This window comes from Mesoplodon bidens (assembly GCF_964165515.1).
Source record: "Mesoplodon bidens genome assembly, chromosome: 7".
NCBI lineage: Eukaryota > Metazoa > Chordata > Mammalia > Artiodactyla > Ziphiidae > Mesoplodon > Mesoplodon bidens.
In genome coordinates this window covers 108,067,572-108,089,287 of record NC_138164.1, presented here as the reverse complement: position 1 = coordinate 108,089,287, position 21,716 = coordinate 108,067,572, and the positions used below count along the sequence as shown (strand labels likewise).

The following is a 21,716-nucleotide window of genomic DNA, read 5'->3' as shown; positions in this document are numbered from 1 at the left end:
AGGAAAAATAAGCAGAACTCTTGTTGCAAAAGAAACAACATTAGAAAGCCTGACAGAAAGAAATTGGACTGTATAAACAGTAAATTGGTTACAAATATTTTAATAACCCAACTTCTAAAGTAGTGCTACATTTACTGTTGTTAGGAATATCTTACCCTTCTCCAAATAATGTTTGAAACGTATCAAATCAAAATCTCAGATTCTGTTAGGAGTAAGATGGGAATCAAACTTATTCTAACGTATTTTAAAATTCTGACACATCAGACTAGCCTACCATTGAGTCCTTATTGGAAGTGAGTCTCTTTCTAATACACCAAAATGTGGCATTCAAGTGGTTATAATTTTCTGGATTAAGGCCATTAGTGGACTTAATACCTAGAGTCCAGAAGTAAGGACAGTAACGTACGATATATTTGGATATAGTTTTATGCGCTTACATGAAAATTCTCTCCTCAGCACCTAAATGAATATATAAATTTCCATATGTGTAAGTTTTTGCAACGCTTATAATTTGACTTTTAAAAACTAAATTTTCTTTACCTGAGGTTTATGAGTAGATTTCATAGTAGTTCACGAATCTGTGAAAGTTCATGCAATACTTCATTTATATGCGTATTTTTCTGGGAATAAGGTTTCTCCAACTATCTATCCATTCCATAAATTTACTGAATATCTATTATGAGCCCAGGATTAGTTTTAGTTGCTGAACAAAAACAGTAAGGTCTCTGCTCTCTTTCAAAAACATCCGAGGGTCTGCTTTGTGCCAGGTTCTGTTCAGGCATTAGAGATAGAGCAGTGAATAAAGCAGCAAAAATCTCCACTCTGATGGAACTTATATTCTACCGTGGCAGACAGACAATATACAAAATAAATAAGTCAAATACTGTAAGATAGATTATGACAAGTGGTAAGAAAGATAAAGCAGGAAAGGCCTACAAGGTGTTTTTTCTCTTGTGCAAGTTAGATCAGGTGGCCAGGGAAAGACCTAAAGGAGGTGAGAAAGTGAAGAGCTGCGAGAATGTATGAGGGAAGAGCATTCTAGGCACAGTGAACAGCAAAGACGGCGGTAGAGAGCTATTCCTGGTGTGAAGAACAGCATGATCAGTGTGGCTAAAGCTGGGTAAGCAAGGGGGAGGCTGGGACCAGATATTATAGGGCTTCATAAGCCTTCTAAGGACTTCAGCATTTAATCTGAGTGGGATCAGAAGCTACTGGAGCATTTGCCAATGAGCGAAATAATCTGACTTACATTTTTCACAGGCTTCCACCAGCTGCTGTGCAGAGAAAAGACTGAAGAGAGCCAAGGGAGAAAGTCTGGAGACCACTTAGGAGGCAACTGCAGTGATCCAGGAGAGCTATGATAACAGCCTGGACCAGGGTGGTAGCAATGGAACTTGAGAAAACTAGTAGTCACTGAATATATTCTGAAGGTAGAATCAATAGGATTTGCTGATTGTTGTATGAAGGAAAGAGAGGAATCAAGGGCATTTAAAATGAGGAAGAGGGCTTCCCTGGTGGCGCAGTGGTTAAGAATCTGCCTGCCAATGTAGGGGACACGGGTTCGAGCCCTGGTCCGGGAAGATCCCACATGCCGCGGAGCAACTAAGTCTGTGCGCCACAACTACTGAGCCTGCGAGCCACAACTACTGAGCCCGTGTGCCACAACTACTGAAGCCCACGTGCCTAGAGCCTGTGCTCCGCAATGAGAACCCACTGCAATGAGAAGCCCGCACACCGCAACGAAGAGTAGCCCCTGCTCGCCACAGTTAGAGAAAGCCCGCACACAGCAACGAAGACCCAACGCAGCCAAAAATAAATAAATTAATTGATTAATTAAAATAAAATAAAATGAGGAAGAGAAGTAACCACTGGAGTTAACAATGTGGAAAATAACTGGTGAACTTGACAAGAGATGTTTCTGTAGAACGGTGGAGCAAAAAGGCACCCGGCTTAGGAACCATGGGACCAGAAGTGACGGTTTCTAAGTTAACTGGACTCAGTTAACCAATAACTGAATTCAAGAGGATGACTGAACCGTTTTTATCACATGCTGTTTCAAATTTCAAAGAGAGGCAGTGTACATATTTGAAAGAACTGAGTTGGTCCTCAATCCCTGTTTTATCCTATCTTCAACTTCACAGACACAAACCTTTGGGCATATCACTTAATTTCTCTGATTCCTCATCTGTAAAGTGAGATTTATTTCACTACCCACCTCACAGATAAAAAATATAAGTCTTTCTCCTATCGAATACAACCTCTAAGAGAGATGTTGTACACACAGCAACTAACAAAGAGCTTTAATGTATACTCAAACATTTGTTGAATTAAGTTAATGTATGGGCACAAATTAAACCATAAAGCAATATACAAAGGTAAGATATAAAAAATCAAATATTTCCAACTTTATGTAAAAAGAAGACAATGCTCACTGCTGAAATGCCTTCAGGTGGCTCTGTATTAGTTTTGCTAAAAATGTTTTTCAGAATACCCTTCAATATACCCTCAAGGGCAAATTGCCAGTGAGGAACAAGTCAAACAGCTCCTTCTGCCACCCCCCGACCCGCCTCCCCACTAGGTATGAGGATGTGCTTACAGGCAAAACTCAACCAGTAGATTGGAAAAAACAGATACGAATATTTCTTTGAAATTTAAAGAGACCATCACAAGAGGAGGCTAACTGGTAACAATTACCACCACCCCCAAAACGTAAAACAGAAATGCAAATCCTATACAGTATTTAAAGGAATTCTCTCTGGGAATTCCCTGGCCGTCCAGTGGTTAGGACTCGGCGCTTTCACTGCCGTGGCCCAGGTTCAGTCCCTTGTCGGGGAACTAAGATCCCACAAGCCATGCAGTGCAGCCTCTCCCCACCCCGTCAAAAGAAAAAAGAAATAAACGGATTCTCTCTGAAATTGCAGTATTACAGAGTAACATGTCATACTCTAATAACAGATGTTACTAGTCAGATATGCAGTAAAAGACTTCAATGATGTAATCACAAGCAATACTGATTACAGCTAAACTTATGTAGCATACGTACTTTTTCAAAACACCTATAACATACCCGATGATCCAAATTAATTCTAGAATAGCTGTTATGGATAAACAGAATAAAAGATGTCAGTCTCCTGCACAACTCCTGAATGACTTAAATGATATGAACATAATATCGACTTGGTAATTTTTATTTTAAAAGTTTTACTATGAAATGTACATATTTTTCACAAGTCTGTACAGTTTAGGAGGCAGTTATAAATTCATCATTAACAATAAAGTTGAACACAAACTATAAGCTAGGTACACGCAACAAATAATGCATAGCTAACCATTTATTTGGAGCTTTTGTTAATTCTGCTCAGAATTACAAAAGTGGTAAATTCTAGGTTTATGGCTAGTCTAAAGAGAAGTGCCCTTCTAAAGAACAAACAACCTCTTGGCTCACACAAAACTGGAAACCTTAACTTTCCCCTGGCCCTTCAATGGCACATCACCAATTCCTTCACTACCAAGCTTTGTTTACAAATGCTTGTAACCTGCACAGGATTAAACAGGTGCCTCCTGTATCAGGACCAGTATATAATTTCCTCACGACAGAATACAATAAAAGCAATAATATTTTATTTTGTTTTCAGACCATCACTAAAATAATAAAAATAAAAACACTGATGCTCTTACCAGCTACTACATGAACAATTCCCAAGAGATTTCAATTTAAGAAAGGTGTAAGTGTTAAATATACATAGACTGGTTTGTTTGATCATAGTCGTTAAACTATTTGTGAATTGACTCTAAAAGAAAACAGCATTAAAAGAAATCTTCTATTCCTGGGGAATAAAAACCACCTTAGTCAATAGGCATTTGTAAACCATACTGACATGACCATTCTTGCTGTCTCCTGTACTCTTGCTTCCACTGATAGGAGTTTCACAATGTATCATAACTATACTTATGGTCAGAATGCTGCAGAAAGTATTTAAGCATACTGATGCCAAGCGATCTATGAAACATCCTGGCTCCCCCTCAACTTCTTTAACAGATCAGGTGAGTGAAAGGAGTGGCAGCTCTTATTAATATGAGGGGTCAGAAGCTGAAACAACTGCCTCGCTTTTAGAAAGCAGAAAAAGATATAAGAGTATCCTTTACTGGGAGGAAGATTAAATGATTTCTCACTTGTAATTCAACTGTTTTTTGTATCTATGTGCTTCAAACCGGCAAAATAGATGTATCAAGTACTAGGTATTGTTATTCAATCAAAGTTAGGATCTAAGGGCAGCAAAGCAAATTTGTCTAGGTCACGTTCCTGAGGCTTAGGATGTGCACAAGGTCATACAATTAATGAGAGAGACAGGATTGAAATCTAGGTGTCTCTGGGGCTCAAGTCTGTGTGTTTATCACCATGTTATACTGTCACTGCTAATCTGAGATGAATACAATACAGATGTCAGTGTTGAACAGGTGGTCAGAGTTCTGTTTTACTCAAGAGTTAAGACTGAAAATACAAGTTACAACATAATCATATGATTGATTGACGTGTTAGAACAAAGCGTAAAAATGATGCCTTAAAAAGTACACAGAACAACTCAGTTTCATGAGTGAAAAAGAAGTATTTAAAGCATTAAAGCATTAAAATATTTTTTAGTTGTCCAAGCTGTTTTTGCTTTAAGCTAACTTCCACAAACAGACACAAGAAATGTAGCTTTATTTTGGCACCATGATTTTCACAGCAGTAATAAAGAATAGTCTCTAGCAAGTTATAGAATTTCAAAGGCTACAGACAACAAGCTATTAAAGCACTTTTAAACATCAGACAATAGACAGGTATCTATACTTGATGTCTAATAAGGCAACCCTCATCCTGAAAAGAGCACTAATTATTTACGTATTTTCTACCTCAACCTCAAATTTCTGCCTTTGAAATCCTCACTTTCCTTCAAAGGCAGAAATCCGGGAAGCCAATCCTGGCCCCGACCTTCTCCAAGCGTACATCATTGCCAGCTGCACTAATACCCGATGCACTGGAAGAGAGAGTGCTATTGCTGATCACCTTTAGGTAGGAACTAAATTTCTAAAATTTGGACAGGTCAGTCAAGACACAATTGTCTCCTGCAGGCACCAAGTGACCACTTCCTCTTCTTTTTTTATTTTTTGAAAGTCTCTAAAACCAAGAGGAGCTTGGTGAATGAAAGTGAAGCTAAAGGTTGACATCAACACAGATTTTTATTTTTTAATTTTTTTTTTTTTTTGCGGCACGCGGGCCTCTCACTGCTGTGGCCTCTCGTTGCAGAGCCTGTGCTCCGGACGCGCAGGCTCAGTGGCCATGGCTCACGGGCCCAGCCGCTCTGCGGCATGTGGCATCTTCCCGGACCGGGGCACAAACCCGTGTCCCCTGCATCGGCAGGCGGACTCTCAACCACTGCACCACCAGGGAAACCCAACACTTACAGATTTTTAAAACAAGGTAAATTTTTTAAGAATCCATTTTAAATGAGTCAAATTTTGGAATAACAGACTTCATCTTATTTTCATGGTGCAAAAGCTTGAGACATTTCCTCTGAGAGTTGCGGAAAGCATTCTGTAAGGAGGAAGAGCTTCTGCAATGAAATGATGACTATACACTGCAGTGTCTTAAGCTAAACTTTTCCAGTAGTGACCTGACAAATGAGGATCTTGCACTGAACCCACTAAAACTGTATTAATGATTTTTACACAATATTAATACATATTTGCAATGGGTAAGACTTTAAGGTGGAGAGAGTATCTAATTTATTTTTCAACTGTATCAAAAATTTAAAACCAAGAGAAATCAAAAGGTATGCACAAAAGGGCCAACAACCAAAGAGTAACCAATGACAAGTGATTAGAGCCAAAAGACCAAGTTGCTAAATATATAAGGAAGCTGCTGTTCATCTGGACCTTTGCCCAGAACACCGAAATTTGGAGGAGAAACAGTGGTAGTTTAAAGGGGACAAGGGTTCTAAATTTGCTGCTTCATTCCTTTATGTGGACATGTAATCTTGGCCTTGCAGAAGCTTCCTCTGATACTGTTTCGACTGAAATGGCCATAACCACACTGGAAAATCCAAATGAGTACCAAAGCTCTTACGTGGAAATCCACTGTTCGAAAAACACGTAGAGAATATACTTAGAGCTAAGATCAATTTTGTTCTTTAGAACAATCAACCCAAGATTCTGGCAAAGGAGACGATGAAGCATTTTAAAACGTCTCAAAATCCTTTAAGGTAACTGAATAAACAGCAAAATTATCTGTACTCTGCCAAGCTTATGGCCCTTCTTTTGACAAAAAGCTTTTTTTTTTCTTCTTCTTCTTGGAAGACTGAGTTCCTTTAAGAACCACCACCTGCTCATGGTGCTTTTTTTTTTCCCCCCTCAAGAAGGCATCTGCACTGCAGATCTCTGCACGAGGGGAGCTTGCCAGCCAGCTCCCACCACCAGGCAGACGCGTTATACAATGGAAACTGAAAGCGGCCTGCAGCTTCCCTCCTAGTCTTTCACAGAGATGGGAGGAGAAGGGGGTTCAACCAGCCCCTGCTTTGTCTGACTTTTCTCCCCCTCCCCCCTGTCTGCGGGAAACACTCCCTTTTGTTATACTTCGATCAATAATAGCCGACAAAAAGCATGAAATTAAAATATGTTGATAGCTTGGCATGACTCTACCTATTATCTTCTAGAATATAAGCAGCTACCCTCGTGTCCCCACCCCGACGCCGCGCCAGTGAAGAGCAGGCTGTGCTGCAGATGCAGCCACGGATCCATCTTGGACCATCAGCAGCTCCCTCCCAAATCTTCCCTGAGCTATTCTCATCACGCCTCCTTCTACCTCGGAGCCTCAGAAAAATCGGGCATTCGGTGTCTGGCCACAAAAAATTAAAGGCAGATGAAAACAGTATAGAAAACGGCCTCAGTGTTTCCATTAAACTTCCTCATCTTTCCCACGGGCAACCAAAAAAAACCATGTTTTTTGGAAGACTACGAATGGCTGATTATGTCAACACCTGTTTGCAAAACCTGCAATGCAGCCCAACCTTTTCACCACCATCCCCTCAAAATCGTAAGGAGTCATTTCTCCTACCACCAACCTGCCCCAATCCGCTCAATCTCTCTAATCCTCCACTAAATCACCCCGGTTCAGAGGACGGCTCCCCCCGAACCCGTGTCTTTCCCCACCTGCCCGGTCTCGGCGTTAACGCCCACTCTCCAGAGTATCTCCCCTCCCCCAACCTGTTTTCCTCACACCCCGTTATTTCCTCACCGCCTGCAAGACCTGACGCTCCCCTCCCCCTTACCCCATTTTCCAGACGCTCCTTCCCGAGGGCCGAAGCCTTCCAGTACGCGAGAGTGATTTGCAGTCCCCGACCCCGAAGGTACCCCCCCTCCCGAGGTCGGGGTCCCCCGGCGCGCCTCACCAGCACAGGAGGAGCCGCAGCTCTTCGCCCCCAGGGCGGGGCAGGCTCCCGGGCTCCCGCCGCCGCCACCGGGCGCAGAGGACTCGGCCACGGAGGATGACGAGGAGACGGATGGGGACTGAGTGGCCGCCGACGGCTCCGCCATGGCTGCGCGAGCAAAGGCGGGAGAGGGGTGAATAGCGATGTGGGACGGGAGAGAGGAAGGGAAAAGAAAATAATCGGGCGGCTGGCTCTCCAAAGTCGCCTCGCCTCTCCTCGCTCGGAGGACAGAGTCCGACAGACAGACTGCCTTAGCCGAGCGCCGCGAGAGGGCGGAAGCGCGAGCGCGCAGGCGCACAAAGGGCCCTCGGGCTGGTGGCGCGGGCGGGAGGCGGTCGAGTTGAGGCGGCCAGCGACGCAGGGCGCAGGCGCAAGAACTGTCCCTCCGCGCTCTAGCAGGGAAGGAGGGACAAAACCAGCTTCGCCCAGCGCCCGGGCCAGTGGCTGGGGTGGGCCGTGCCCCTCGGGGACTAGGCGCAAGGGGCGTGACCAAGCATCAAGCCCCGCCCACCACTGCGGCCGAAGTGGGAGGGGGGCCTGCGGCTTAGTGTTGCTTCACGGCTCTTTTTGTGAATGTTTTAGCGTAGGCTGATTATGTGTTTTAACGATAGAAGTTTCTTTTTGCTTCCATTAGTGGAGCATATCTTTCCCACAGATTCCAGAGCCGATGTCTTTTGTCTGATGCGTTCCCGCTCTTAACTCCAATGGTGAAAAACACAGTGTAGGCCCACTCTGCAAGGTGCTTTATGAATTTTTCTGGATGTGTCATAACATCTCATCACCATGAGGCAGAGATGGCACGATCTCCCATTTGGTAGGTGGAGAAAGATGCTGTACAGAGTGCAAAACTATTACTTATTCCAATCACATTGCAATGCAGCCGCAGAACCTGCTTCATGTTCTTATCTCGTTACTGTTCCAAAAGAGGTATCCACCTTGGGTCTCAAGGTTGTCCTCTCCTCTAAATAGACTAACAGATAGAGAAGACACATTCTGAATGAAAAAAAAGCTGAGCTAATGAAAAAGAAAGAGCCAGGAGATAACATCCTGGCTGTGGTTATGGGGGATGGTAAAATGAGGTACTAAAAATTGAGAATATGGCACAAAAGACACGTAATTGAATTTTATTCGTAGCCTAAAAGACGTCCTTGGTGAAAACTGTATTTGAAACCAGATATCTAGCTTATACTGGATTTTGTTCAATTTTTGGCTTCTCTTTGGTCGGCTTGCGAAATTCAAAGCCTTCTCCCTACGTCTGGTCAAGTGATTTGAAACGTGCCTGATTCTTTTAAAAACGGAAATGTAGACTGGAAGTAATAAAGATGAAGACTGTAGGCTTTGTTATTGCTAAAGCAGCAATTGATGACCAGAAGGGCAACTGCAGGATCAGCAGATCCTGTAAAGATGCAACCTCATGAAGGGGGAGGTAGCCAGCCAAGCAGCCACAGAGAGGAAAAGTGATCTGACCAGAAGAAATCTTCTAGAACAGTCAGTGGACTACATCTGTCCTTGACAGTTTTTAAGGTCAGGTAAAGCCCAGACAGGAAAAAAACTCCTGGCCATTGAAACACTCTGAAAAAAGGCACAGAGAATATTTCCCAGAATAACTTTGTGGCAAATATCTAACTCTGGCACTTAACAGCATCAGATGACACTGCAGCAACCTGTCCCTTAGATGACAAAGAGAAATGCAATCCAATCTGATAACCAAGCCAGTTATCTACCCATTCTGATAAATGCATAAATTTAAAAAATTTACATTATTAGGTGCTGGATAAGGAAATGAATGAGGCTGGTCCCTAACTCTGACAGCAATTGCTAGGATCTGCAGACCCTGGCTGGAAAGGAATCCTGTTTCCATATCTAGAAAGAGAGAAAAGAAGATAAAAATCAAGACATTGATGTGGTCTTGGTGGTCTCTTCAAACCCTTCAGATTTTTTACATAAGACGCCTTTGTGCTAGATCCAATTCTTGAAGCTGCCTTTCCTTCCTGCTCTCATTTGCTGTACCAGTAAATTTCCCTGAGACTGACTCTTGCTTGGGCTGTTATTTGTATGCATGGTTTGTTCCACAGATGTTTACTGGTCACTTGCTGTGTGTATGACGGTATCCTGGGAACTTTGGAGGGATCCCAAAAATATGTTTGTCCTGAGCTTACAAGCTAGTTGGGGCTTAGAACATACATAAAGTTAAAAAAATACAAATTAAATAGCAACCAAAAACAACCCCCAAACAACACAAAATTATAATGCTATGATTAGATGACAAGTGAATTGTATGAATTTGAGAATATAGGGAATCACTATGGAGTTATTGTGACTTGGGGAGGTTTTATGAAGAAGCTAACTCAGGAGTTTGGAGTGGTAAGGAGGTCATTAAAGGCAAGGGAGAATGGTGTGAAGCAAAGGCATGGGCTGTTTTTGTGCAAGTATACAATAACACCTCCTTCTGGGCAGACCAATCACACAGAAGCACCCCTTCCTCCCAGCCCAGCCCATGATGCATGTCAATGCTGGCTTGACTAGCAGAACTTGGCTTAGATTTGATCCCATCTTCCCCTCCCCTCCACAGGCTGCATTAGTGCAACATAACACAACACAGCCTTCTGTGGTGGCTGGAGGCCTAGAAGTGTGAGATGTTTTGGGTACGGTTAGCCCAGGTTGGCTAGAGCCAAGGGCTTGAATTAGGACAAGAGGGAGATAAAATGGGGAAGATGGGTTGGGGCCAGAGTGTGGAGAAGCAGTAACAGAGCCTTAAAGAATTGAGGGTTCATCTTAATGGGGATTCAGCATAAGTTTTCAGGCAGGGAAGGGCTCAGGTGGGATTGTTAAAGTGCTCACTGGAGTACAGCCATTTCTCAGGAGTTCTGAGCAATTTTTACTGCTGAGGAACTGAGCTGGGAAATCTTCCTTCTTGGTCCTATCCTTATAGGACAGGTATTTACAAAGCTAATTTCCCACATCATTTTCTAGGCCATCTTATTACCTAGTTTATTTTTTTTCTTGACTTTTAGAAAAAAAATTATTTAATTAAAAAATTTAATATAGTCACATGCCATAGATGTGTTTATATTCAAAAGTATAATACTATAAAGTTTTATTCTATCACCAACCCCTCTCCACCCACTGGTCTCCCCCTCTACACTCACATAGGTAATTACTGTTAGGAGCTTTTTGTGACAAGTGCACAGGTGAATATAGCAAATCTATATTCTTCTTTGTTTTTTTTTTTTAATTTTTATTTTTGGCTGCGTTGGGTCTTTGTTGCTGCGCGTGGGCTTTCTCTAGTTGTGGAGAGCGGGGGCTACTCTTGGTTGCGGTGCGCAGGCTTCTCACCGCGGTGGCTTCTCTTGTTGCAGAGCACAGGCTCTAGGCGCGTGGGTTCAGTAGTTGTGGCTCATGGGCTCTAGAGTGCAGGCTCAGTAGTTGTGGTGCACGGGCTTAGTTGCTCCGCGGCATGTGGGATCTTCCCAGACCAGGGCTCGAACCTGTGTCCCCTGCATTGGCAGGCGGATTCTTAACCACTGTGCCACCAGGGAAGTCCTATACACCATTTTATAGGCGAGCAAAGTAAGGTATTTAAATGACACCCAGGGACGCCAGTAGTCCAGTCTGTCTTTTCTGAGTGCCCAGACCGTTGCTTAAATGTGGATCCTGCGAGTAGGTGGTAGGAGAGGAGGCTGAGCTGTCCGCACAGTCAGTGAGTGATAATTACTTGCTGTTTACCCCAGGAGGCTGTGAGTCTCTGGAGGACAAGAATGTGTCTTATGCATTGTTGCAGCATTACTACCTAGCACTGTGCCTGGCACGCAATAAACACCCTATTTTTGGAAAACTGTGGATCCTGAGTCACAGTGGATGTTATTGCAGAAAACAATTTTTCTATTTTTGTGCTTTGTAACATAATTTAGCATCTCGAATATTTATGACATTGTTTTGCTTTTCCAGAATGAATATAATGATTACCAATTTTTGAGCACTAATTATGCATCATTCATAATTGCCAAACACTTACATCTCATTTAACCTACAACTCTGTGACTTGAGTATTCAAATCATTTGGCAGATGATGATAAAATGAATTCAAAGAGGTTAACTAACTCACCCAACTTTGCCCAGCTAGTGAGCATCAGAGCTAGAATTCAGAGCCAGCTCATTCTGACCACAAAGCCAGTGGCCTTGACCATTCAAACATGTCTACATGTCACCTACTCTGGAAAACCACAAGGAAAGCTCAGCCTCTGGTCATACCACATGACTCAATTCAGAGTGAGATGGTTGAAGGCAGGCTCAAATCAGTCTCATCAATTTTTAGCATTTTGAACCTCCACTGTTTTGATGACCCTGGATACTTGAGAAGGAAACAACAATAACAAAACAGTTTTCTTGTTTACAGGGGTTGTTTTGTAAGCTGTGACTAATCCTAAAGTGTACCTATAATTTGTAGTGTTGTTCTAAGTGCCCAAAACTTCTACAGTGTATGGGGAAGCTGATATGCTGACACTGACCTTGATGTTATATTGAGAAAGATGTAATGTATTTTAAAAAACATTTATTTTATTTATTTATTTTTGGCTGCATTGGGTCTTCGTTGCTGTGCGCGGGCTTTATCTAGTCGCGGCGAGCAGGGGCTGCTTTTCGTTGCGGTGCACAGGCTTCTCATTGTGGTTGCTTCTCCTGTTGCGGAGCACGGGCTCTAGGTGCGCGGGCTTCAATAGTTGTGACACCTGGGTTTAATTGCTCTGCGGCATGTGGGATCTTCCCAGACCAGGGATCGAACCCATGTCCCCTGCACTGGCAGGTGGATTCTTAACCACTGCGTCACCAGGGAAGTCCCTAACGTATACCTTCTTTATTCTTCCATTCAATAAATATTTGAGTTTCTACCATCTGCCTGGTACTGTTTGGGGGCACTGGAGATATAGCAGTAAACCAAAACAAAAATTCCTGTCCATTTGGAACTTATATTCTCATGGGAAGAGACAAACAAAAATAAAAGTAAAACTTAAAGTCAGGGCTTCCCTGGTGGCGCAGTGGTTGAGACTCCGCCTGCCGATGCAGGGGACACGGGTTCGTGCCCCGGTCCGGGAAGATCCCGCATGCCGCGGAGTGGCTGGGCCCGTGAGCCATGGCCGCTGAGCCTGCGCGTCCGGAGCCTGTGCCCCCACAACGAGAGAGGCCACAACAGTGAGAGGCCCGCGTACCGCAAAACAAAACAAAGTTAGATGGTGAGAAGCCTTATGGAGAAGGATGGGGAAGGGGAATATAGAATGCTGGGAGGTATGCTCAACTTTAAATTCTTTTTTTTTTTTTTTTACATCTTTATTGGAGTATAATTGCTTTACAATAGTGTGTTAGTTTCTGCTTTATAACAAAGTGAATCAGTTATACATATACATATGTTCCCATATCTCTTCCCTCTTGCGTCTCCCTCCCTCCCACCCTCCCTATCCCACCCCTCTAGGTGGTTACAAAGCACGGAGCTGATCTCCCTGTACTATGCGGCTGCTTCCCACTAGCTATCTATTTTACGTTTGGTAGTGTATATATGTCCATGCCTCTCTCTCGCTTTGTCACAGCTTACCCATCCCCCTCCCCATATCATCAAGTCCATTCTCTAGTAGGTCTGTGTCTTTATTCCTGTCTTACCCCGAAGTTCTTCATGACATTTTTTTTTCTTAAATTCCATATATATGTGTTAGCATATGGTATTTGTCTTTCTCTTTCTGACTTACTTCACTCTGTATGACAGACTCTAGGTCTATCCACCTCATTACAAATAGCTCAATTTCATTTCTTTTTATGGCTGAGTAATATTCCATTGTATATATGTGCCACATCTTCTTTATCCATTCATCCGATGACGGACACTTACGTTGTTTCCATGTCCTGCCTATTGTAAATAGAGCTGCAATGAACATTTTGGTACATGACTCTTTTTGAATTATGGTTTTCTCAGGGTATATGCCCAGTAGTGCGATTGCTGGGTCATATGGTAGTTCTATTTGTAGTTTTTTAAGGAACCTCCATACTGTTCTCCATAGTGGCTGTACCAATTCACATTCCCACCAGCAGTGCAAGAGTGTTCCCTTTTCTCCACACCCTCTCTAGCATTTATTGTTTCTAGATTTTTTGATGATGGCCCTCAATTTTAAATTCTTACACTGCATGTTGCAACTGTGACAAGTCATTAGCCTCTGGCTCCTTTCTCTTCTGAGCATGTCTCATAATGCCCTGGATTTGTGTCACATCCTGTAGGTCCTGCTTTCTGCACACCCAATGAGAAACCCCAGGAACCACTTGTCTTGAGGTTCTCATCTAGTTTCTTGCTGGCCAGAGTTAATTTAGATCTAACCTAGACTCAAATATAAAGCCTGGACGAGGGTATTCAGATAATCTTGAGAGTTTGCAGAGAATCAGAAGGTGCAGGGGAAAAGAAATCAAAACAGGACCTCTTCAGGTAAGATTAGGTAGAATTATCTTTACCTTTTCACTTCCGGCCTAATCACTTGGGGAGTGAAAAACAGCTCAAGGGCGTGGCAGGGCCTGGAGATATAGCTGGAAGGAGGTTCTGGGTAGGTTATAATAGTTAATGTAGAGGCAGAAGAAAGCAAGTGGAATAATTTGTCGAGTGAATGAGGCAATGGTGATGCCCAGAGGTGGTAGCAGTCGTGGGGAGGGAGATAGAGGCTTTAGCCCCTCATAAGCTCCACTAGCTATTTAGCCCCAGGACAACTGCCCCTACCCCAACGAATCCAAAATAACAATATCCTTCAACTGTGACAACTGACATTTTCTCAATCACACGTGAAGCGTGAATAAAAGCATTTTTGGAGAACCCTGTTTTGTATCGATCTACCATACAGTTTAAGTAAGAGTGTGATTGCCAAAGCAGCTCCAAAACAAGCTTCTCTAAGCCGTTGATTTACAAAATATGGCCATGGCTTAGACTGGACAAAGCCAGTGGAAGGACTTTGCCTAGAAGTTCTTACGTTAGCTATTAGAGTGGCTATGGTGCGCCATCAGGCTTGGACAGGGACGGGAATATGGGGCGAAGTTGCTGATGGTGATAATGAAGTCACGACCTCCTCTCCTTGTGAAGTCAAAATCATTTTAAAAAACAGCGATGCTCACGTCACCCAGGGTTGAGGCCTCCCTTCGGTCCTTAGGGCAGAGTGCCGTCGACCTATGGCCCCGGCCAGCGTTAAACACCAAAACCGTCTCAAACACCGCCGGTAAGGATGTGAGAGGCCAGTTCCACCAACGCCTCCTCTGGGGGCCTGGCCTCAAGGCTAAGTGAGGGCAGGGCGGGGATGACTGGTCGGCCCACCGCTCCCTGCACAGCCTGCTGGGAGTTGTAGTTCAGTCGTCGAAGAGCCGCGGCAATTCACACCCCTCTCTTCCGCTTCCTCCCCGCCCGGATGAATGCGCAGAATGGGAACCGTTGGAGGGTACCCAGAGAGCGTGGGACTACAATTCCCAACGGACGGTTGCCCCCAGGGCGCAGCCCCAGGTAGTCGGCTGCGGGTGTCGGACTCCGGCGCACGCGCACACGCCTCGGGCGGTGGCAGAATTCGGCCGCGTGCGCCTTCCCGCTCCAGCCGGCTCGGCGCTCGCTGCACCTCGGGCTGTCGTTTGATCCTCGCCAGCCCGCTGTCTACGCGCCGTCTCGTGGTTTCGCGCGCCTCTCCTTCTCCCTAGTTTTTTGTAGAGCCCAGGCCACGCCCGTTTCCCGCCGCCAGGGCCTGGTTCGTTCCCGCCCCAGCCCGCCCCTCTCTGAGCTCCTGCTCCTTTTGCTGGAGGCGGAGGCTCCATGTTGTCCCCTCAGCGAGTGGTAGCGGCTGCATCGGGAAGAGCAGGTGAGGCGCGCTATTTCCCCCGAGCCCGCTCCGTGGCCAACCCCGCCGCCCTCCCTGCTATAGTTTCGAGGAGACCGGACGCCCGCGCCGCCGCCCTTCCTCGTCCCGGGGTTGGGACCGCGCGCCTCTCGCTGGGGTCCCTTGGCCGACGAATTCGGGTCCGGGGGCTGCTCGCGGGGCCGGGCCAGTCGGACGCGGGCGGCGCCTTCCTCCGCTACCGGCTGGGAGCGGCCGACTTCGGGGGTCGGGCCGTGGGCCCGGAGGAGGCCGTTAGTGCCCCTCGGGGCTGCCGCCGCCCATCTGGCCCTTTCCCTCCCCACCTGGAGCAGCCCCCGAGGGTCGGTGGTCCTGGGGCGGCGTTTAGAGGCTGAGCTGGGCGCTCCGGGCTGCTGCCCTCTCCCTGCCTAGGCGCTTCGCTCGCTCGCGGGCCGGGAAACCTCGGGCCGAGTGGCTCTGGCCGTATTAACGGGCCCAGGGACTGGGGAAGGTAGATGCTTTATTTTTCAGCCTTTTAAAAAGCTCCGGAGGGCTGCGAAGCGTCTTTGAGTTGGAAGCTTTATTTTTATCCTAAAGACCTTGAGTTACAGGAGGTATTAGGGAAGTCGATTTTCAACCCGCACTTATCTCCCTAAAGGAGATAAAAGAATGTGGCCTAAAGATAAAAGAATGTGGCCTAAATTGATTTTTAGGAAGTTCTTTTAGTACGTTTGGTACAGTACATTGTTCTTTTGCTTTCTTGAATACACAAAGCATAGGGAAAGTATTAAAGAAAAAACAAATAGTCACCATAAATTCATGGATTTTAATTTCATCTGTCATTCTACCTGGCTTTATTCTTGTTTGCTGTGTGCTGTTGAAATGGCCAGAAGTTTTCACTTGCGAAATCTAAAGGCAAAAAAAAAAAAAGAAGAAAAGAACATTGTTTGAAGTCTCTTTTAATAAATCCTAGTCCTCAGATTTGAATACGAAGTTGGATGGAATGTTTTGGGAAGGAGAGAAAAGAACTAACGGACCAAAAACGTGGTTTCGCATTTTGGCTGGCTTTTGGAGAAGCAAAACCTACGTAGTTTTAAACCGCGACGAGTATTCAGCATTGCAGTGTACTGAATTTCAAATTACTGTGTTTTTTCAATCCCCACAGAAACCAGCTCATAGTATAGAAATCTCTGTTGCTGCTTTAACACCTGTAAAGAAAACGCTTGATTGAAAAAGACCTCTACCTAATGAAGCATTACATTAGTAGAGCAGGTTGTTTTATTGGGTGTTGTTAACTGTCTTATTGGAGTAATCATAAAATTAAGAAAAGTAGTAAAAAGTAAGGATAAATGTGATGATGTGTACTAGCATAATTGTCTTAGTTTTCACTAAATAGGACTTGTTTAGATTAGGTTTTTTATAATTGGTTTTCTATGGCATAGCACATGCATTTTTCATTTTTATGATTCCTAAGTCATAAAATAAAAGGTATACTCACACTAATTATTTAAAATGAAATAATAGAGAATTGTAAGAAGCAAGAAATATAAAGTCATCTCTACTTTCCCAATTCCCCAGTGGTAGTCATTACTCACAGTTTGGTCACGTATTCTAAGATTTCTTTCAAGTACCTTAGGGAATCCTAGGTTGTGTGAACTTGTTTGAGGTTTAAAATTTACCTGCAGTGACTCGGCATGCCTGTTAAACTTTCTATGTTTTTGTGTCTTATACTGAGAAATTGTTTAACACAACTACAGTTTAAAGTTAGTATGAATTTTAAAACATTTTCCTGACTTATCTTTGAGATTCTAGGAGCATATTCTCTAAAAAATATCAAGGGGGGAAAAGTGAGTAGAAAGCTTTTAGTTAAACGAAAAAAGTCTTTTAATTGCTGTAGAGCTGTGGTTCTCAGCCCTGCTGCTGCGCATTAGAATAACTTGGGGTTTTAAAAACCTGCCAATGCTTGGGGCCCACTCACAGATTCTGATTTAATATATTGAGGGGCTAGGCAACAGTTTAAAAAAACAACAACCCCCAAACCCAAGTAATTTAATTTCTGTGCTAATATATACAAATTTCTCTGTAGGTGGTTGATTAATTTGAATTGATTTATTACTTTATAGGAAGTATAATTTGTAATATCAGTATTTTTGTATTGAGTTGATACTCTTCCATGCACATATCTAAAGAATGCCTTTTATTGGTATGTGTTTTGATTGTTAGAATATGTTTTGATTGTTAGAATGTGTTACATATATTTCACAGATAAAGTATCAATATATTACACATCAGAAAATAGGTTTTAGTGGTATAGTAGGTGAATAAGCAAAGAAGTAGATTAACTCTTTTTGTCTTGAAATGATAAGGACTCCACATCAGATGTTGCCAGTTAAAGTCTTATTCAACTGGAATACAGGTAATTAAAACCTTCAGGTAACCAGATTGATTTTGGCGGTGGTCTTATTTTTAGGGTAAAGTCAAATAAGATGAATATTGAATTCATTCTATTAAAAAGATATTTATCTTTTTAATAGAATAGCCTGGCATCTATTCTGTTAAATGCCTGTATTAAATTAGATGCCTGTAGTATAGCCTGGCATCATTATTAGATTCAGCCCAGTCTCTGCATTTCTGAATCTTTAATACTGTTTAGTCATAGTTGATCTTCATAAATCCATTAAGCACTACAGAATTCTTAATTGACAAAGAAAATGTGGTTTTGTTCAGCATTCTGTGCTAAGGTACAAATTTCCCCTATTCCGTTAAGTTGCATTTAAATAGAATTTTCACTGAAACAACATACGTGTATCTACCAGCATGCTTACTGCCTTGAGACCTAACAGTGTATAAAAGCACTCCCTCACCATCACCAAAAAAGAACCACACCCAGCAGTTGTAGAGTTGGCTGAGGGCTTTAGTGTACTTAGCCATACATATGATGATGTGTTTTCTTTGGCCTTTTCTGTGAATTAGGAACTTTAAAGACTGCCAGTAAGAACAAGGCATGAAAATGGTATGCTTCTGTTTTTGGGTGTGTTGCTTTTGCCCTTTAGAAAATGTGGTATTTCAAAAGGAGAGTGGAAAACTCAGGTCATAACTTTACCCTGAGTCATGCACGCTACTCAGTGAAATGTTTCTATAACTGTAGTTAAGATTTGCTTTTCAAAACTCTCTGGACAGTAAGGATGAGTACTGAGGCTGGCTCTACCCCAGTGGTTCTTAACCCAGGGCGGTTTTGCCTGGTTGGGACGCTTAGCAATGTCTGGAGACATTGCTGGGTCTCACAATCAGGAGGAAGCACTACTGGTATCCAGTGGGTAGAGGCCAGAGATGCTGCTAAATATCTTGCAGTGAATGGGGTGACTTCCCACAACAAAGAGTTATCCAGCCCAAAATACCAGTGGTGCTGAGGTTGAGAAACCCTGGTCTAAACTGTTGCCTTGATCTACTAAATTCTGTCTGAATTATCTGAAATAGCAATTGTAATTGCTTCCAAATAACTAGTTTCATTGAATGTATCACTGTTCCGATGGTCTTCTCAAGTATTTGAGGGACATTTAAACTTTTTTCCCCATAATGCTTTTTCTGATAGAACTTATTTCTTAAAATTTACGTTTTCCGTAGGAGCAGAAAAGCCAATTATAATTCAGTAGTCTCATCTACTTTTATTTAGCCTGTGCAGCTACTTTTTTTTTTTTTCTTTCAGTCCTTTGAAAATTCAGAAATAATTCTAGGAAGAATCAGCGCTGTAATTTGCCCAGATCTCTACAAATTTGTCCCTATAATAATTAATTTCACTTGTTAGTCTTTCAGCCATTCTATTTGGGTTGTCTGTTTTTGTTTTAGTGCATAGCTTCTCCATTGAATCCAATCATACAGCGATTGTTTGAATAGGCATACTTAAACCTATTGGTTAGTCTGGATTAAGGTGTGTTGTGTCCAAAGTAAAGGATACGTCAGTACTTTAAAAGTAATTAGAAAAAATGTTGTAGCTTCCACATCAACTATTGGAGTCCTTTTTAATTATCCAAATATTTTCAACATTTCTACACACTTTGAAATGATGGCTGATGCGGTATTACTATGAGCTATTTACAGCACTAATCAGAATTGGCAGTGTGATATAGTTCTACCACTCACTTTTTTTTTTTTTTTTTTTTTGCGGTACACAGGCCTCTCACTGCTGTGGCCTCTCCCGTTGCGGAGCACAGGCTCCGGACGCGCAGGCTCAGCGGCCATGGCGCACGGGCCCAGCCACTCCACGGCATGCGGGATCTTCCCGGACCGGGGCACGAACCCGTGTCCCCTGCATCGGCAGGCGGACTCTCAACCACTGCGCCACCAGGGAAGCCCACTTTTTTTTTTTTTTAAACTTAGGTTTTAAGTTCACTAAACTTAGGTTTTCCCTAAACTTAGGTTTTCCCTAAACTTAGGTTTTAAGTTCACTTAAATGTATACAGATGGTCGGGGAACTAGGATCCCAGAAACTGCGTGGTGTGGCCAAAAAAAAAAAAAAAAAGATGATAGATGTGACTGTGGTCAGGCCATATCTTTGTATGTGTATAAAATGTCACATCTATTACTCATATAAATGAACATAATAGAGCATTAGCTCTTCATATCGAACATTAACTGTTCATGTAAGTGAGCATTACTGTTATCTCAGAATGCATATCTAGACCTTGGGAAATGATTGCTTTGCTAAAGGGAGGAGACATATAAGGTTGCCACTTAAAGTTTTTCTAGTACTATCCCTGGAGGTTAGATCTCCAGAGTATAAGATTACTGAGAAGTGGGAGTAATTTCACTGCAAATGGAGTATCTCTCCCCCTTAAAAAACTCCTAAAACAAACCCCCAAGTCTTTGGTGGGGTCCTTGCTGAGCAAGTTGCTTTAATGTTTTTATCATCGTAAATTTTGATCTGTTCTTTAGCCAGGACTATACAATTTTAAATTAAGCCAAGGCATGAATACGTTACCCAGCAAGTTTGGCCAATTTAGATATTCAGGAAATTTTCAGTTGTTCAAGAGAGATTGAATTTTAGAGCTATAGAATGGCTTTACGTAACTGCCTGATTTTGTAGACGAAACCGAGACACAGAGAAGTAAAGTGATTTACTCATGCTGTTACGGTTAGTACGAAACTGGGCCCAGAAATCTGGTCTTTCCTGATTGTTAGGGAAGGCCTTTCTCCTGTAGATACTCCTTCACTGTCACAACAGTCTTTGCCAAACCAGGAGCTTAAGTCATAGAAGGAAGAAATGATAGGGTCTGGTGGTATGTTTCATATAGGAAGGTGGAGTCAGGGAAGATGTGAAGACTGAAAGGTGGAGATTTGAGAGAAGTGGAGCAGCTGAGAGGATTCATTTTATCCTCTTTTTTCTTTTTTTTTTTTTTTTTGCGGTACGTGGGCCTCTCACTGTTGTGGTCTCTCCCGTTGCGGAGCACAGGCTCCGGACGCGCAGGCTCAGCGGCCATGGCTCACGGGCCCAGCTGCTCTGCGGCCTGTGGGATCTTCCCAGACCCGGACACGAACCCGTGTCCCCTGCATCGGCAGGCGGACTCTCAACCACTGCGCCGCCAGGGAAGCCCGAGAGAGGATTCATTTTGATGATACTAAATGTAGACTTATAAAATGTTAGAACTGAAAGGGTTGCTAGAGGTTAAATCTTGACTCATTTTACTGTTGAGACTGAAGACTAGACATGCCCAGAATCACACAGGTTGTTAGTGGTAGAACTGGAACAGGAACTTGTCTCCTGACTCTTGTACCCATATATTTCTACATAATACTCCTCCGAGAGTGAGCCGATGGTGGAATATCCAGGTGAATCTGTCCCTTAAGCAGTTGCACATTTGGACCTAAGTGCAGGTTAGAAATTAATGAAGTTGCATCACCAAAATAGAGGGTGTAGTGAAATTATAAGAATAAAGAGCTTATTCAGGGAGAGGTTGAGAACTGCAGAAGGCTAAAGCAGGGCATTGGTGGGTATCACAGGAGGCTGAAAAGGAGAACCGGTCAACGGGGATGATAAAGAGGCTGGAAGAGAACTAGGAGTGGGCACTGTTGTGGAGTCCAAAGGTTTTAAGAAGTTTTAGAAGTGGTTGGCCAGTGTGTTATATCACAGGTGTAGAGTTGAATGAGAATCAAGAAATGCCTATTGGATTTGGCAGGAGAGGTCATTGATGAACTAGAGAATGGTTTCAACAGAGAGACTGAGAGGAAAGTCAGATTGCAAGGTGATAAGAAGGGAATGAGTAGATAAGTGGTTGAAGACACACTTTCCGGGAGGCTGACAAAGAAAGGAGACTGGGAGGAGGAAGGGAAGAAACTGACTTTTATTGAGGTTCTTTACATGTACTATAGGGTTTAGTGTTTACAATACTAGGAAGCTATTATTCTATGGTAGATCCTG

General features: G+C 43.3%; 2 protein-coding genes across 4 annotated transcripts in view; one reads left to right on the top strand and one right to left on the bottom strand.

Moving 5' to 3' along the window:
• Nucleotides 1-7,853, bottom strand: part of RTN3 (reticulon 3) — a 62,274-nt gene extending 54,421 nt beyond the window's left edge. Inside the window, exon 1 of one of the 3 annotated variants that reach the window (XM_081238985.1) lies at nt 7,428-7,853. In XM_081238985.1, coding sequence (XP_081095111.1) covers nt 7,428-7,572 — 145 coding nt within the window. In that variant the 5' untranslated portion in view covers nt 7,573-7,853. The remainder of the gene's footprint in view (nt 1-7,427) is intronic. The other 2 variants (XM_081238986.1, XM_081238984.1) reach the window with 2 other exon arrangements.
• A 7,151-nt stretch (nt 7,854-15,004) lies between these two features.
• Nucleotides 15,005-21,716, top strand: part of ATL3 (atlastin GTPase 3) — a 51,082-nt gene continuing 44,370 nt past the window's right edge. The window contains exon 1 of the mRNA XM_081240576.1: nt 15,005-15,325. Within this exon, the coding sequence (XP_081096702.1) occupies nt 15,280-15,325 (46 nt within the window). The 5' untranslated portion in view covers nt 15,005-15,279. The remainder of the gene's footprint in view (nt 15,326-21,716) is intronic.